The following is an 18446-nucleotide window of genomic DNA, read 5'->3' as shown; positions in this document are numbered from 1 at the left end:
GTTGCACAATATTCTTTGTGTTTTTAAACACATTTCTAATCACAACTTGGGTAAAGTGTGAACAGCAGGGTTAATTAAAGTGAGTTGCACACCAGACACGTGTTGCGGATAATGTCACGTTCTAAAAATTCAAACAAATTATTCACAGTCTCTCGAGGCTGCTCAAAAATCTGAAGCGCATCGGAGCGTAACTCAGAGTTTTCCAATAATTTCATCCCAAATCATTGTCAAAGGACAAAGATTATTTACTTCAGCCATCAGTGGATGTATTGTCTTTATGCATCTTTCATACATTTGTGTATATTTTCATCTTCCATAATGCATAATGAGTGAACTTTGTAATGCAGCACTTTTCTAATTTCTCTTTAAGATTAATCGCTTGTGTTGAATTATTCATCTTTTGTATGTCGGTTTGGATAAAAGTGTCTGCCAAATGAATACATTTAAAATTATCCAAAAATGTGACTGGTTATTTTTAACTGTAAGGTGCGACTTCCATACCTACAGCCGCCGTATTCAGCATAACGATTTCTCCCCATTCATAAGTATATCAGTCAGTAGTGGTTTTAACCACTACGCAAACCACGCAATTACGTGGGGCCCCGGACGGCGGGGGTCCCCGCCCCAGTAGGAAAGATTCACAAAAATCACTTGATGGGTGACATGTTGTTCTGTGTACACGTGCGAATACGCTGTTGTCAGCGATCTTGGAGCGGTTCATGTTAGAGGTAGTAAGAGTTTGGGTCAGTTTTTTTTATGTAGGACTTTGGGTTCGGGTTTATGGGCAGTTCACACCAAACGTGTTGTTGCGTGCGTTTGCTCTGATTTTTCATTGTTTTTCTATATAAACAAGCGCTGGATGAACATCCTTGACTGCTGCATCGTGTCTCGCTGTTTCTTCAGTGTCTCACTCAAGACTGGCACATTTTAGACACTGTGTCAATTTAAAAATAACTTTGGGTTTCAAAAACGCAGTGACACCTGCACATCTAGACACCTACGTTCTGTTTCATTCGTTGCGCTGTGTCTGGGCTGTTTTTAGAGCAGATATTACAAAGATTTACAATTTTTAACAAGTTCAGGTTGCAAAGAGGTGAGGGTTACAATGTTTATCATGATTCCAGATTATTCTACACCAAGGAAATTTTCAGCGCTTGATAAACGGCACTGTTTTTTTTCCTTCTGCTCTAGTGTGCTGAGGGGCCAGCGTGCCTTGTATGTTTACTGTGGCTGGTTACTATTATGAATGTAGCCAACAATGCTTACATAAAATACAGCCTTTTGCAACATGATGAACAATAAACATTAGCATTAGAATATAAGATCCAGGTGAAAGAAATATATTACTAATGTATACAACAAATTGTCAAAGTAATAATAATACTGTATCATTCTGTATTATAATGAAAAACTGGATAACAATTAATAATTGTAAGGTTAAAATAATAATAAATAACAACTGATTTCCAAAATGTTAGTGAGTGAAGTAGGTTTCACACACCCTGTTCATTTTTTTTTTTTTAAATATACAGTATCTCACAAAAGTGAGTACACCCCTCACATTTTTGTAAATATCTGATTATATCTTTTCATGTGACAACAATAAAGAAATTTGCTTCAATGTAAAGTAGTGAGTGTACAGCTTGTATAACAGTGTAAATATGCTGTCCCCTCAAAATAACTCCTAAACCTCTTGCAACAAAAGTTAGTACACCCCTAAGTGAAAATGTCCAAATTGGGCCCAAAGTGTCAATATTTTGTGTGGCCACCATTATTTTCCAGCACTGCTTTAACCCTCTTGGGCATGGAGTTCACCAGAGCTTCACAGGTTGCTACTGGTCTCATCAGACCACAGGACATGGTTCCAGTAATCCATGTCCTTAGTCTGCTTGTGATCAGCAAACTGTTTGCGGGCTTTCTTGTGCATCATCTTTAAAAGAGGCTTCCTTCTGGGACGACAGCCATGCAGACCAATTTGATGCAGTGTGCGGCGTATGGTCTGAGCACTGACAGGCTGACCCCCCACCCCTTCAACCTCTGCAGCAATGCTGGCAGCACTCATATGTCTATTTCCCAAAGACAACCTCTGGATATGATGCTGAGCACGTGCACTCAACTTCTTTGGTCGACCATGGCGAGGCCTGTTCTATGTGGAACCTGTCCTGTTAAACCGCTGTATGGTCTTGGCCACCGCGCTGCAGCTCAGTGTCAGGGTCTTGGCAAACTTCTTATAGCCTAGGCCATCTTTATGTAGAGCAACAATTCTTTTTTTCAAATCCTCAGAGTTCTTTGCCATGAGGTGCCATGTTGAACTTACAGTGACCAGTCTGAGGGAGTGTGACACCAAATTTAACACACCTGCTCCCCATTCACACCTGAGACCTTGTAACACTAATGAGTCACATGACACCGGGGAGGAAAAATGGCTAATTGGGCCCAATTTGGACATTTTCACTTAGGGGTGTACTCACTTTTGTTGCCAGCAGTTTAGACAATAATGGCTGTGTGATGAGTTATTTTGAGGGGACAGCAAATTTACATACAAGTATAGTTATACAAGCTGTACACTCATTACTTTACATTGTAGCAAAGTGTCATTTCTTCAGTGTTGTCAAATGAAAAGATATAATCAAATATTTACAAAAATGTGAGGGGTGTACTCACTTTTGTGAGATACTGTATGTAGGTAAATATTGCCTTTTTTATCACGGTATTGTCAAAAAAAAACTGGAAAACATGCATTAAATATCTTGAACTAGAATTTTATTTCATTAAACATTTTGAATGTCCTTGGCTACAACGGCTGATAGGATGAATTTAAAATTATGATTTAAAAACAATTTTATGTTATTTTTTAAGTAACATTTTCTAAACGGGCCCCGGGTTGGTCGTTTGCTTGGGGTCTCATTTAGTTGCAGTGTGTACTTGGCCTATGCCTTACGACAGAGTTGCTATATTTAACGCTGTGGAAGTGAAAGTTCCCATAGTGGTTTTGCATACACATATGCAAACATGTTTTTATGTAAAGCATTCCTGAATGCAACAAGAACACTACTCTGTTGTACCTAATATGGATGCTACCAGCTTAATAAAGTCCCACATATACTCAGTAGTATCTGTAAACAAACCCACACAAAACCATAATAAACAAAACCCAACACTCATATAAAACTACCAGAGTTGCACAAAGACTCTAACAAACACCACACCTCCATGTATGAACTCACACACACACACACACACACACACACACACACACACACAAGTATCAGATGCACAGACCCAGATATGTTCATTCCTGAGAGGATTTGGCTGCCAGCCTGGGGCAAATTTTAAGGGGAGAGAGGGAGGGCTGAAAAAACGAGGGAGGGATGGAGACGAACATTCCGTCTAGACGTGGTCATCAACAGTGCACAGTCTGCCTGTCTGCCTGCCCTTACTGACAGCCATCAACACACATCCACTGTCTAATCTACAGCATTCGGCCTGATAAGAGCCTCTCTCTCTCTCTCTCTCTCTCTCTCACACACACACACACACACACACACACACACACACACACACGCCAAGTTATACACTCACATGCTCACACACACACACACTCACGCAAAACATACTGTGCCGGTGATCAGGGAGGGCTGAGTGCAGTAAAAAGACAGAGGAACAGTCTCTCCCTCTACTGGTCTCAGATTTCACATAGTCAAACAGAGCTCTGTCTGTTCCCTTCTCTACATATGGGCTGCTTTAAATAAGTCTATGAATAGGAGATTTGTATGCGTGTGTGTAAGAACTGAGCACTCTCAAGTGTGCCCCATTGAAAAGCAGTAACCGCCTAAGCCTCCCATGGCACGTCTGTGCTAGTCTAGCACACACACACACACACACGCTCATAAATGCACAAAGACATTGGCAAATGCAGTGATGGAGATGAGCCTATGAGGTGTGTGTTCTCTGGGCCGTGGCACCCTATGGCTCATTTCAGAGAGCTGCTGTCAGAGTTCACCCAGAGCCATCACACACACTGACGTTCAAAATGCCCCCAACACGCCCACGCTGCTCTCTGTAGGACGTAAGAGAGGCAGAATGTGACCTTCCTCTCTCGGCAGGACACAAACAATCCCTGAGAGCTGTGGTCAATGGGGCACAAACTTAAAGAGGACAAAACAAACATCTGGGTGTTAGTGTGGCAGCTGTGGGCCTTTGTGCCATGTTCTTGTGTTAGGATCCGGTTGTGGATCCCTTTTCTGACTAGCTAATTTGGTTTCTACCTCAATCTGCTGTCTTTGTGCTGGCACCATAAATATAAGATTGATATTATGGATGGGTCTGGAATGGATGGTTGACTAGTTTACTTGTCATTCAAAAACCAACTAATTTAGACCATGTTTACAACTGGTATTAAGATGTGTCTCAGGTGATCCGATCACATGTGGCCAGTGCTAAATACAGGTCTAAAAGGGGTCTAAATCGTTTTGTTATTGGATCATAAAAACCACATACGAATGTGGTCAAAAACGCATGTGACCATCTGAGTCCAGGCAGCAGTGAAGCACCACTCAATAAACTGCTGCGCTAAAGCAAGCGCTTAAACTTTGCCGGCTTTTAAAGGAGATAACCAACTGATCTAAACATTGTAAAGAGTGGATACATATTATTAATTATAGCTCTCATTTTTTTATGAAGACTATAATGGTATTGTGCAATAAAAGCTTCTTGTTATATAGCCAAATAGAGCGGAACAGTCAGGATCCAGAGGCAAAAATCCTCTTCAATGTATCCATAGAGGCATTGATTTAATGATAATATATAAACCTTTAAAAGACAGACATACTGTGACTGAGGTTGTTCATCAATGGTAGACTATATGCTTCTGTTAAAGCCATTAGTCTGTGTTAATTAAAAATAAATAAAAAAAATAATTCTATATATTTTATTGTGTTTAATAATGGAATTCTGGATAAAGAACTACACTGCCTATGATCCTTAAGGGAAACTGTCCACCAACAAGAGAATCACGGCATAGAAACTGTGGCAAACGCTCTTCAGCAACCACCCCTCCCATGATGCATTGTGAATGATGCAACAGAGTCAGTCTCCCTACATGCTCATATAGTACTTGTATGTATATATACATTTTAATTAAATTATTTCTTTACTTATAACCAACAACTTAAAATCAGCAGTTTTATATATTTCTAATGTTGTTAATTTGATTATGTCATGCCTTATGGGATTGTAGTTCATTCCATCATGAAAGATTTTAATAGAAATTTTCAATTACATTTTTGCTTCAAATCAAATCTTGTATAATGTTGGCACTAACCTTGGAGCTGGATTATCTGGTTCATGGCTTAGAATACTTCATGAATACAGACAGGGAAAAAAACTTCCAAAACCAAGATGGCTGAAAAAGCACTGGTGCACTATTATTTGTTGAAAACTGTATGTGTCTGGTCAGTGGCAGGTGATGGACATGACACCTAACCAGCCTAATTGTATAGGGATTCCTTAAAACGAACTAGTCGAATAGTAATTCAGACAACCCTCCGACCAGTGGATTTTGGAAATATTTGGTTTTCCAAATTAATATTAAAACCATGCAGCTTAACCAAACATTATGTTAGGTGTGCGAGCGGGACAGAGTGGGCTATTCTCTATTGGTGCATGTCATTAAAACGTATGCATGGCACATGAGAATCACCAACATGGCAGCTTGACACACAAAACTGCCAGTGCATTTCACTACTGCCATCTCAAACAGCTCCAGAGAAAGAGAAGGAGAGAAAGAACAGACAGTGAAAGAGAGACAGAGCGAAAGAGTGAGGGAGAGAGAACAGCTGCCCACCCACTGAGAGCTGTGTTTTATATGCAGGGTTTGAGCTATAGACGACACACACACACACACACACAATTTGACTCTACATGCTCGACACAAGGTGGCTCATGCATTTTGCATGGTAGAGGCCACAGTGACTGGCTTTGCATAGAGAAAGAGTGTCCAACCCATTCCCTATTAGAGGAAGAAGACAGCACAGAAACAGCCTGTAAACAGCACTCCCAATCACCCATCAAACTCAATATAAAGCATAAGATAAAAGGACAGAAGAACAGAAGAATAGGACAGTGTTACAGAGGCTACATGGAGTCAGCAGGTGCATTTAAGACAAAACAATTATTCACCTTTACAGACAGAACAGCACAGCTCAGACGACTCAGACACCCTCAAAGACTTTTTACAACGCAAAATATTTTCATTAGATACATGGTCGGAAACAAACGCAAAATGGTTGACAAAACACACCGCAAGCGCACATTACGTGTGTAGTAGCGATTTTAACCACCACACAAGCCATGCAAATGTGCAGGCCCCGGACGTCAGTTGGGCCCCCACCCCGGTAGGAAAGCTACGCAAAAAAATACTTGAGGGGTTGACATGATGTTCTGGGAACATGTTGTCAGCGCTCTTACAGCGAACTTGTTTCGCGCATGCCCTCTCACTCACAGATAGACGCGAACAGATAAGTTAGGGGCCTTTCACACCAAATGTGTTTTTGCCTGCTTCTGCTCTATTTTTCCATCGTTTTCCTGTGTAAATGCGCTGGATGAACGTCCATACATGCTGCACCGTGTCTCGCTGTTTCTTCAGGGTCTCATGGTGGACTGGCACGTTTTTAGACACGGTCAAGTTAATAAGAGCTTCAGGTTTCAAAAATGCATGCCAAGACACCAAGTTTTTTGTTTAGCGCAGGTGCAACAAAGATTTAATGTTCTGAACAAATTCAGGTTGCAAAGAGTGGACTGTTACAATGTTTAACATTATTCCAGATTGTTCTGCAACAAGCAAAGTTTCAGTACTTGATAAACAGCAATGTTTTTTTCCCTTCTTCTCTAGTGTGCTGAGGGGCTGCCAAGCCTTGTATGTTTATTGTTACAATATGAAAGTTGCCTACGATGCTTACATAAAATACAACCTCAGCATCAGAATATAAACTTCAGGTGAAATTAAATAAGACAGGAATATATTACTATTGTATACAACAAATCAAAAGTCATAATAATACTGTATCATATTATAATGACAAACTGGACAACAATAAATAATTGTTGGGTTATAATATTCATAAATAACAACTGAATTCCAAAATGTTATTGGGTGAAGTAGTAGGTTTTGCACACACACACACAAAAAATAATACAAAATCGTTTTTTAAAAATATATTTAGGTAAATATTGTTTTTTTTATCACTGTATTGTGGAAAAACTGGAAAACGTGCATTAATTATCTTTAACAAGCTTTTTTATTAATTTAACATTTTGAATGTACTTGGCTGCACCGGTTGATAGGATGAATTTAAAATGATGATTTAAAATACGTTTTATGTAATTTCTTACACAAATATTTTCGAAATGGGACCCCGGCTTGGTCGGATGCTTGAGGCCTCAGAAATCGTAAACCCGCCCCAGCGTGTGTGATACTGTGGTGGTAACAAACATCAGCACTCAAGAGGGTTATAGAGTTGAGGTTTGAGAAGTTTACTACGGTTTTCCACATGTAAAATTTTGCCATCTGCACAGTTTGCAAGGACATATTGCCTAGTTTTTCTAAACATGCGTCGAACACATCTGTACAGGCTCTTGGTTAAAAGAGTACACACTGAAAGGCTGAGTGCTTGATAGTGAGCAAGATGAAACAGCATGTAAAAAAAACAAAAGAACACCATAGCATTTAGCTTCAAAAGTCTGTGCCATGTGTTATTATTCAGGCCATCATGGTCCATTTTAATCCTTCATACTTGCTTTCATTTCATAAGTACTAAAAATATTTTCAGGGGCGTATCATCCATTTTAGTGGCAGGGACTGAACACCCAGCAAGCGCCAAATGTGGTACATTTTCTAATTGACGGTGATTTTCGCAGTGACACCTGCCGCTGTGGCAGGTGCTTTTTCCTTCCTATCAATGTCTGTTAGCTAAAAAGTGATTTTGGCAGAACTTGGAGTTCTTCTGTGTGTTTGATGGTTGTTTTTAATAAGCTCCACATTCAAACGAAATACTGAAATACCACAGGAGAAGAAATTCATGTAATTATTCACATCTATTTGCACTTTATTACCATGCAGTAACACACAAAATCCGAAAATAATTGGTCAAGAGACGCATATTACCAGGTACCAGGTTTGGTGATGGTTCCTGTCCACTTGTGATCGGGTCATCTGAAATGCATCTCTAATAACAGAGAATAAACAAGGGACACACACAGCGGGAGAGTGAGTGGTGTCAAAACTGATGCACTAGGTTAAAATTGTTTTTTTGTTTCTTGAGCTGAGACATGCTGAGATGTGACATAAAAAAGGGCTGATGTATATCTGATACACAAAACTCCTTCCTGAGATCAATATGGAGAATGTCCTATTTCAATCAAACACACTATAGAGATCAATAATTACTGGACAGATGGACAGTCATTCAAGGCACTGACATCCCATACGTCTCTCTTTTCTTTCAGCTGTAAATGAGAATCTAATCTGTCCAGACTCTCCAAGTGCTGCTCTCCAGAGAGCCACGAATGTGCAGCAGAGCTCAGGCTGTTGCTGTTGTTCAGGTTGAGGAGTCCCCCAGCTTGACACAAGCTTGGAACAGACTGTCCTCATACAGCTGGGAGAGCAGAGCGACTCATTTTAGAGACTCCGTGGGGAGAGGTGGGAGAAGACGAAAGGGGAGGGGAATATTCTCTTATGGCAGCCCGCTGCTTGCTCACATTCTCTGATGGTTTGTGAATTACATTCCCTAGTAGAACAACATGGTAAAAAAAAGAGGGAGAAAGAGAGATTGAGGGAAATGTACAGAACAGGTAGATTTATGTAGCGATCATGTGCATTAATCAAAAACTTCTGATGTTTGCAATAATTGTCAGTGGAGCAAGGGAGCTGTCTGCCAGAGAAAATATCTTCCTTTGGGATGAGCTTGGAGTTGGGAAACAAGAGCACTGCAGTAATAGGAAAAGATATGCAGTCTAATGAGATTATAGTGAGCTGGGGGTCGAAACAGCAGTTTCAGATGAAAAAGTGCCTTACAAGCACAAAGCAAGGGGAACTGCAGGAAGAGTCTCCATGACCTATTTTCGCAACTTCCATGAAGCCAGACCGCTGTGGCTCTCTGTGCCTCAAGGGCCAGCCGGTCCTGCTTTATACTCCATCAAGAGGGTGCCTGACCACAGTGTGAGCACATAATCATAGCACTCTCAATGTTTTGTATGGAAATACTATCCATCAGGACATTAAGATGAATCACTAGCCAGCATAGTCAGACATTTTTATCTAGAGAAAAGGAGGACAGACTTCCCTGGTGTAACTTTTAGATGCAGAAGACAACAGACTCTGCTGGTGTCCCTGTTACATCCCAAAAGTCAGAAATGATATATTATACATAACGTCACAAAAGTAATATAAGCTTTACTTACAGATGCATGGTGCATAGCATGCCCGTTGGCAATAAGTAGGAATATGTTATAGGCTACCTTTTTTTCATGGTCCTCACATATCCATTTATAGGCCTACCTGTCTGCATAAAAATGCCAACAATGCTTGCAAAAATATATTTGAATTACCCCTAGTACTATGTAGGCACAAAATATCTTTTCCCAAAACATTACAAGACAGCAATGCTCTCCATGGCAGTTAAACCACCTGACTCAATAGTCGAGCATGTCTTGACAAATTTGGGTTAGCCACAGTCTGCGCTGTCCTGGGGCCATTCTGGCAGCTGGCTCATCTCCAAGGACTTGGCGAATGACTGGTACAACAATATTCCCAGCTTGAGCACAAAGAGCAGGGTCCCCAATCTGCCCACAGCGTCTAAATGTTGAGCCAACAGGGAGGAGTATGTTGTCTTAACAGCCAACAGGAACTCTGGGCTTTATAGAAATAGGACAGATTGGCCAAATCGCAGAGTGTGCTTTTCTGAGGGGCTCTGGGGTTAGTTAGTAATTTGTTTGTGTATGAGGACAAACAGACAGATGGTAATAAATGAAAGACCACAGAGTGTGTGTGACTGGCAGATCTCATGGACCGGTCTGAACCTTAGTATCGGTAAGTGGGTAAAGTGAGGTGAATTATTCACCATGAAGAGAGCGAAACTGGTCAAACGAGTCTAGATGCTAGCATGTCCTGGGATGAACCATCCACCTATTTTGTGTTTGTCTAGACATTTTCTTCCATATACAACACTATTACCCATTGTTAATCCATATACACTCACTGAGCACATTATTAGGAACACTATGGTCCTAATAAAGTGCCAGACGTGGTGTTCTGCTGTTAAAGCTCATCCGCCTTAATTTAATGTGTTGTGCATTCTGAGATGCTATTCTGCTCACTACAATTGTACAGAGTGGTTATCGGAGTTACCGTAGCCTTTCTGTCAACTCAAACCAGTCTGGCCATTCGCTGTTGACTTCTCACATCAACAAGGCATTTCAGTCCGCAGAACTGCCGCTCATTGGATGTTTTTTGTTTTTGCACCATTCCGAGTTAACTCTCGAGACTGTTGTGTGTGAAAATCCCAGGAGATCAGCAGTTACAGAAATACCTAAACCAGACCCTCTGGCACAAACAATCATGCCACGGTCGAAATCACTGAGATCACATTTTTCCCCATTCTGATGGTTGATGTGAACATTAACTGAAGCTCATGACCCATATCTGCATGATTTTATGCAATGCACTTCTGCAACATGATTGGCTGATTAGATAATCACATGAATAAGTAGATGTACAGGTGTTCCTAATAAAGTGCTCAGTGAGAGAATAAAATAATAACAATATTGATGCTTGCTCTAAATAGCAGTGATTTCCCTCAGAAAGTCTCTTGGAAGTCTCTCTCTTCAGCACAGTTATTTTCTGACTGGATTCTACCATTCATCCACTGCAGATCAATAGTTCTCCTCAATCACCCTCTCTCTCCCATAAATACACACTCACTGCCCTCTGCTTCCCTTAGGTAAACAGTGAATGTTGGGTCATTCTCCAGCTTATTTTGAGGTGCCGAGTTGCATCTATCAGAGTCTCTGCTATTTACACTGTACTCAACATCCACGATCAAACAGACAAAACCCTGAGCCTCACCCACCTCTGACCTTTCATTATCCCTTAATCTCTCACCAAATACAGGCTGTATGCAGATAAAATTCCCAAGATACAGTGTCCTTCTATCTAGATTTGCTGAAAATATCAAGTATGAAGAGATATGGAAGCTTTCTGTGCTGAGTGTAGAATTTAGGATGGAACAATCCACAGTGGAACCCTCTGTTGTATCAGTCCATCACTGCGGTGTGGAGACCGAGGTGGAGATCGAATGAAAGAGAATGAGAATATTACAAATGTGAGAGCAATAGAGAGAAAGAGAAATGGAGAATGACACACGTGACAAAATGGAGAAAGCGAAAACAAAAAGCAGACAGAGAGGAAGCAAAAAGCGAGAGAAAAAGTGACAAAGAGAGAGACAGAAAGGAAGGGACGTCATAGATATGGTTTGTGGTCTCGATAAAGATCGAGAGAACGAACACACACAGAGACAGGAAAATGACAGCTTTTCTGTGGTGGATTAAAAAAGGAAGGAAAGAAAAACAAAGTGGAAACAAGAGAGAGCAATAGTGGAGAAGCAGCCTCCTTGCCAGTGGTGCATGAAGTCACTGATTTCCCAATTCCACAAGGGAAGAGAAAGAAAAAGGTGGGAGAGAGAGAGAGAGAGAGAGAGAGAGAGAGAGAGAGAGAGAGAGAGAGAGAGGCAGTTGTCTGGAAGGCCTCTGACTCTGTGGGAGATGGACAGGGCTCCATCTGTCTGCCAGACATGTCTGCACGCCAAGCCTCAAACCATCACAGCTGCCTGTCTATCACTGCCTTACACACATACAGACATATACAAACAAACACACACTAGCTATTTGTATCAGACCAAGGAAGCATGAGTAGTTAAAGCCACTGCAAAAACTAAATTAACAAAACTTAAAGAACAATTTTTTTTCTTTATGTAGTCCTTTTTTAGCTATCTTTTGATAGGAAATGATGGACAAAACAGGATCATGAAATGTACCGAGCTGGACTCGAACCTGTGACGTCTGCATAGGAGTAACGCTAGGTCATGGCTCTGATGTAATTCTTCTATTTTAAAAATAAAGTCTAAAGTCTCTATATGCTGGGGTTTGGAGTCTTCCAAAAAAATTGTTCCAAAAGCATTGTTAAAGTCTCTGGTCAGTAGGTCCGCTCAGCATTTTGCCATGGGCAAATTGTTCTGTTTAGACACTAACAGGATACAGTGCTAGACAACACATGAAGATATACACAAATTATTTTCTCTGTAGAATTCTCTAAAACACCTGGAACAGTGGATGTTTCTCAAGACAGTCACCTTGTGAGATGACTATATTTTGAGCATCTTAAGCACACTCTGCCATTAACTTTTTCTCAAAACCTAGTAGACAGCATTTTTGGGCATCACAAGCACACTCTACCAGTGACTATGTCTCTAAACCTTGAAAGATGACTTCTTAAACAGTATTTTTAGTCATCATATGTGGCCACAGAATGCTGACTAGGAAGGCCGCTCACTAGGTTTTTAAACAAGGACAGTGGACATGGAAAGATTGTGCTTTCTGATCGAGCGGAAGAAAGCAGATTCTGAGAAAGACTGGCGGTACAGATCTGATCTTCACCTACATCCACATGGCCACCTGTGGAAGCTCTGAGTCACTTGTTCTGGCACTCCAGCATCACAGATGTTTAGAGTGAATATTTCACCCAGTCCACTGATGAGCCTGTCTGCCTTGCTTCCTGTACACAATAGTAATGAGTTTTGCGGGTTAGGTTACTGTCTGAGGAAAGAAAAATCATGGTTAACTGGTTTTATGAGTATTTGCAAATTTTCTTATTGGGCAACAGAGACAAAAAAGGCATATCGTCACAACTGAATGTGTAAGTGGACGCATTTCTTAGAGATAAATAGATGCTAAGTGCAACCATACCATTAGAAATCTGATAAATACACAACAAATATATAGGATGTATATAATTAGAAATGCTCCAACATAGGGCACAACACCGCTTGTATGCATCCTGAGCACTTTAAATAATGAGGATGACTTAAGACGCAACTTCACAAAGTTTACCACACTCATAGTAACTACACGCAAATGCCCAGAGCACTGACAGCATTCTTCAACATTCAAGTTGCATTCCTCAATTCATCCCTTTAAAAGCAGATAAAAAAATATTAAACTTGCAAGTTTGTTGTTGGACGAATAGTGGAACATCCTGTCCAATTTGTAGGATGTGTACCTTTATATAACTTCTGTCAGCATGTTTCACAGTCTTTGACTTCAGTAATCAAAAATCATTAAAATGCTCCTAAACAGCTGAATTAAGTAGCTTTTTTTGGTAGATACAAGTCTGTTCAATAGAATTCCTGTTATATTTTGAGTTTGTGTGTAGCCCCAGTTTCATGTGAATTGAAAGTTCACATTCAGTAGTGATACCTATTCAAAATTAACTGTGACATTTTTAATCGCAGTTAATAGTACACTTATAGTATACTTGTGACATCCCTAGTATGCAAACACGCAAATACTTAACATGGACACCACCAGATGAGTGTGCATGTGTTGTTTCTCATTATCGGCATGGCCTGTGTACACTTAGCTTGACCTTTCAAGCGCACACACACATATGTCTGTTTACGGTTCTTTCAAAAGCTGTTTAACACAAACAACTTCAAAAAACTGTGAGCACCTGTTTACTTGTCACTACTTCACTCCAAACAAATGGCAAACTTTGGGGCTAAAACACACAATAAATAAGCTTAAAGCTTTATGCATGAATTTCAAACCATTTAGAATTACATCATCCCAGGTAGGGGTCTGGTCCTTTCATCCATTTGACAATATTTCATATCTTGAATCGTATGTATAGTTGAATCAGAAGTTTTACATACACCTTAGCTAAATTCATCTAAATGCAGTTTTAACAGGCTTTGTTAGTATTCGGTGGCATTGCCTTTAAATTGTTTAACTTGGGTCAAAGGTTTTGGGTAGCCATCCACAAGCATCTCACAATAAGTTGCATTAATTTTGGCCCATTCCTCCAGACAGAACTGGAGTAACTGAGTCAGGTTTGTAGGCCTACTTGTTGTAGGCATCCTGCATTCTGCTCTTTTTGTTGTGCTGCATTTTGCTTTTTTAGCGCAAAAACGCATCTGTCTGAACAGTTACTGGAAGAAATGCTTTAGCCAATAGTTACATGAATGCTACTCATACTCAAGAAAATATACAAATGCTTTTCTCAAAGTCACCAGAATTAAATGCTTTGGTGTTGGTATTATAGTACCACCTGTTCGGAAGTCGACCGCAAATAACCAACGCATATAAACAGATAAACATTGGCCACTGCCATCGGTAAAAGACATTGTATTTGCCGATAGGCCGCTGGAAGTCAACAAGGCGTCTCGCTTAGAATTAGTCTCTTCAGTGGGTTGTACTGTTGTTTAAAGTGTTTTGGATCATTTCACTGTCAATTTCAGAAGACTAAAAACACTCTAGAAAACATTAATTCGATGTGAAAATTAGATCTGATCTAAGAGCTTTATACAGTGCATGCCACTGAAGAGACAGCAAGTCCATCCCTCACAGCCTTGTTAACATTCGAGTCATAAAAAATTAAATACGTCACCACTGTGAATTAGTAATAAAAAGGAATATTTATATATATATCTTACTAAAATATTCCAATAAAGAAATACAACATGGTTCTATAATTTGAAATCAAAATCGATCCATCTATATATTTATGACTAGTCAAGTCAAATGATTATTTAAATGACAAACTCTTAATTTAAAAAATATATAAAAAATGTGTAAAGCTTCATTTTATACCACTAGCAAAATCATCGCAATTACTTTTAAAATGAAATATGAATATTAAATATATAGCCCAGCCGTAGATTACTGCAAAATGTCAAAGCTTTAATCAACAATAAAAATAATGGAGAAAAATGGAAAAAAAGGATTTGGGGCAATTTGTGTGCGAGGGCAGGTGCAAGACACTGCCAGACAGTCAGGAGCTCGGCAGTTAACAGCCTGCTGTGTGCAGTGAAGGTGTCACTGACTCAACTCACATTTCTGGGACCTTGATATCTCACCCTTAACTGAGTGGATCTGAGACGATCTCTGAGGGAGTTTAGTGCGTACATGTGAATCAATTTCATTAGTGTATGTTAAAAGTGGGCTGAGTGTTACAATGTGTTTGTGTGTCAAGGTGATGTCAGTCTGTGTAGCAGATGTGTCTGTGTGACTGATAGACTCAAGGTCTGTCTCAGTACATAAAGTATGTGTGTGGTTGGAGGAGGGGGGGTTTGGGTGCTAGACGAAACACCAGACGGTATTTCCGGCACACTTGCGTAAGCACACAGGAGAGACCAGGCTTTTCTTCCTCTCTCAGACAGCACACAGTGTATGCCAGAGATCACTCACTCATATCAGCACTAACTAAAATGATTCTGTCTATAGGAACATTACCACACTATCTAAAACCATTCACTGCTGCCACTTGAATGAAAAAAAAAACTCTGACAGCAGCAACAGGGGATCAATCGTTGTCTAACATGAACCAGCGCAACAAAAAAGCTTTGGATTGCTGGCTTGGTCAAGGGGGTCATGAGACATGGCTGGTGAATGGTAGTGAAACAATCCAGACCTTTTTTTCCTCTATAGGCTGACTTTTCAATAGATTTTAGTGCAGTAGTACACTTTGTGTTTTTTTCTTTAAAGGTTGTATCTTGAAAGTGGAAGAATCTCTAATGTTCTGACTATAAATTAGTGCTTGTGTAATGAACCAATGTGGGCATTTCCCAATGCAACTAGATTAGTACACCCCCCACACACACACACACACACACACACCCATGTGACCCACGGTGAACCTAGTCTGACCTGGGAGGCAGATAATGTACTTCCCCTTCAGCCAGACCAACTGGACTTCCCTCCACACATCCCCACTGAGCTAGTGTCAATTGCCCCATGCCACCCCATACAATTGGGTCAACACTAGTTTATCAAAACAACAGCAAAGAGCACATGCTGCCTGCCCAGACTATTGCAAAAACAATCTCCTTTGCACATTTCTTTCACACATCACCATCTGCTCATATACAAATCCACTACAAATCAACATTGAGCAAAACTTGACCCCAACAAGCAATGGAGTCTAAATGAAAACAACATGGAAGTAAAGATAAAACACTCACTTTGTCCAGAGACATCTTTAGCTGGTAGTGAAACTTCTCCTTCATCTCATCCAGCAGCTGTTTGAGTTGGGACTCCTTTGACGTGCCCTCATGCTTGCGGCCCAGCTGTAAGTAGTAGGGCCACTTAGCTGAATCAAAGCCCCAGTGGCAGGTCCTCTTGTCAGGGGACTTGTGCGAGTGCATTACAAAGTTCTGTGGGGAAAAGAGCAGCTGACATTCCATACACTGAATACAGGGGGCATCTAGCTGGACATAGAACTGGGGCACAAACAGGCCTTGGCACTTCCCCAGACACTGGTGCTCCACCTGGAAACTGGCCTCACTCTCCTTAAGCAGGCCTTGACATGTCAGTTTGCTGTTGTGGTCAGCCGGGAGGACAGACCCTGGACGGAGCAGGGCGTTACAGAGCCTCTGGGCATCAGTCAGGGTGATTAGGCCACAAGAAGGTGCATTAAAAGGCAGGATGCCCAGCACCTTGAGAATATGCAGCTGTTCGGCATCACAGCGGGAGCAGTAAACATAAAGTTCATCACACACTGCGTTGATCTGCTGCAGAGAGAAGTCTCGCAGAACTGAATTGAGTACCTGGGGCAGACAGAGGCGCTTCTCACCCCCCACGACAAAGCAAGAGATGGACTCTCTTTCTAGAAGAGAGTGCGTAAGCTCTGTGGAGCTGTCACAGGGAACCAAGACAGGGCCGCCTCCAAGGACTGAAGGAGATGGTATGAGAGCCATGCCAGCAGGAGAGGCACACTCTTGAGCAGATTTTGCTGAGAAAGCAGCAGGACCTCCCAGGGAGCTCTGGCTGCTTAGAGTGAATTGAGCCAAAGTGTGCTTGAGTCCAGCGCTAAGATCTAATGCCTTGGAAGCTCCGACGACATGGAACTGCCTCCCCTCAATTTCCATCTCAGAGCTGGTATGCTCCTCGCGCTCCTTCTTTATCTTCGGGGGTTTAGGGATAGTCTCTAGACTGCTACGTTTCAAGTGCATCTCTGCCATTACCCGTTTTTTAATGGGTGCATCCTCCAGCCGCTCCCTGTAAAGACTTTTCATGTTGCCTTTGAATGACGTCAGGTCTTTAAAAGGGGTTTTCAGACTTGTCTGGGGGCTGGCCATATTCGTACACAGATTACTGGTCTTGTTTGAATGGAAAATATTTGGTTGTTCTTTAAACACTACACTTATCTTTCTCTCCTTCTTTCTCGATATTAAAGGCTGCAAATCATTTTACACCTGGTTACATGCATGGTGCCAGCATGATGGTGGCAGAAAGGTCTAGTCTGTTTCCTGTTAATAAAAAAAAAAAGAAACGTATTTAAGAAAAATAGATTTAAAAAAATTGCCAGATTTTAATAAAAGTATCTGTTAAAAGTATTATTAGAACATGTAACCTTTTGATCTTTTCTTACAAACATGTTTAATAATGTACCACATGACATATGGAAGCCTCCCACAGGGAAGCTTAATGCACGCTATAGTCTATAAAACAACATTGTCTTGCATTACTGGTGATAAAAATTATTTGTTGCACAAATTACCATAAAGGTGACAATTAACAAATATTTTTTTGATAATGAACAGGTAATTTTGAGTTGAAAATAAACATCAGACTGAACAAAATAAGAAGTTACCAAATGCAAAACCTAAATGAACAATAAAAATGGTGTAAATAAACTTGCAGTGAAACCATGCAAGCTCATTATTTATTCAAGCCTAGTGCATGCTGGGAACACCAACATTGAAAAGTTAAGTAAAATGTACTTATTTGAAATGAACTCAAATTTGCACATGACAAGGTTTTCTACTTTAGGATTGATACATAATGACAAATTGTAAAGATAACTAACAGTCATAAATAATATTTACTTGAGCATAAATTTTTACATGTATGAATGTAGAATTTACTTAATATTTTCAAGTTCACGCTTTAACATAATAATTGAGTCACTGAGAAATAAAAGTTGTCCAGGGTGATACAAATTTGAAATATTTTTCAAATCTAATTTAAAACATGTGCCAAGTTCGTTGACAAGTAATTTTTCAGTTCATGTTGTTTTTAAACATTTTGGAAAAACATTTATTGCATTTAAAAAAAAATAAAAAATAAAGAAACTTAATTACTTTAAAAATGTCACATGGTGTAACCATCAAGTAAAA

General features: G+C 40.3%; 1 protein-coding gene across 1 annotated transcript in view; it reads right to left on the bottom strand.

Moving 5' to 3' along the window:
- Positions 1-17572, bottom strand: part of LOC127649198 (ski-like protein) — a 28977-nt gene extending 11405 nt beyond the window's left edge. Inside the window, exon 1 of the mRNA XM_052134192.1 lies at positions 16290-17572. Within this exon, the coding sequence (XP_051990152.1) occupies positions 16290-17405 (1116 nt within the window). The 5' untranslated portion in view covers positions 17406-17572. The remainder of the gene's footprint in view (positions 1-16289) is intronic.
- Between the last annotated feature and the right edge of the window lie 874 nt (positions 17573-18446).

This window comes from Xyrauchen texanus, chromosome 9 (assembly GCF_025860055.1).
Source record: "Xyrauchen texanus isolate HMW12.3.18 chromosome 9, RBS_HiC_50CHRs, whole genome shotgun sequence".
NCBI classification, from domain to species: Eukaryota; Metazoa; Chordata; class Actinopteri; order Cypriniformes; family Catostomidae; genus Xyrauchen; species Xyrauchen texanus.
This window is presented reverse-complemented; position numbering and strand designations above follow the sequence as displayed.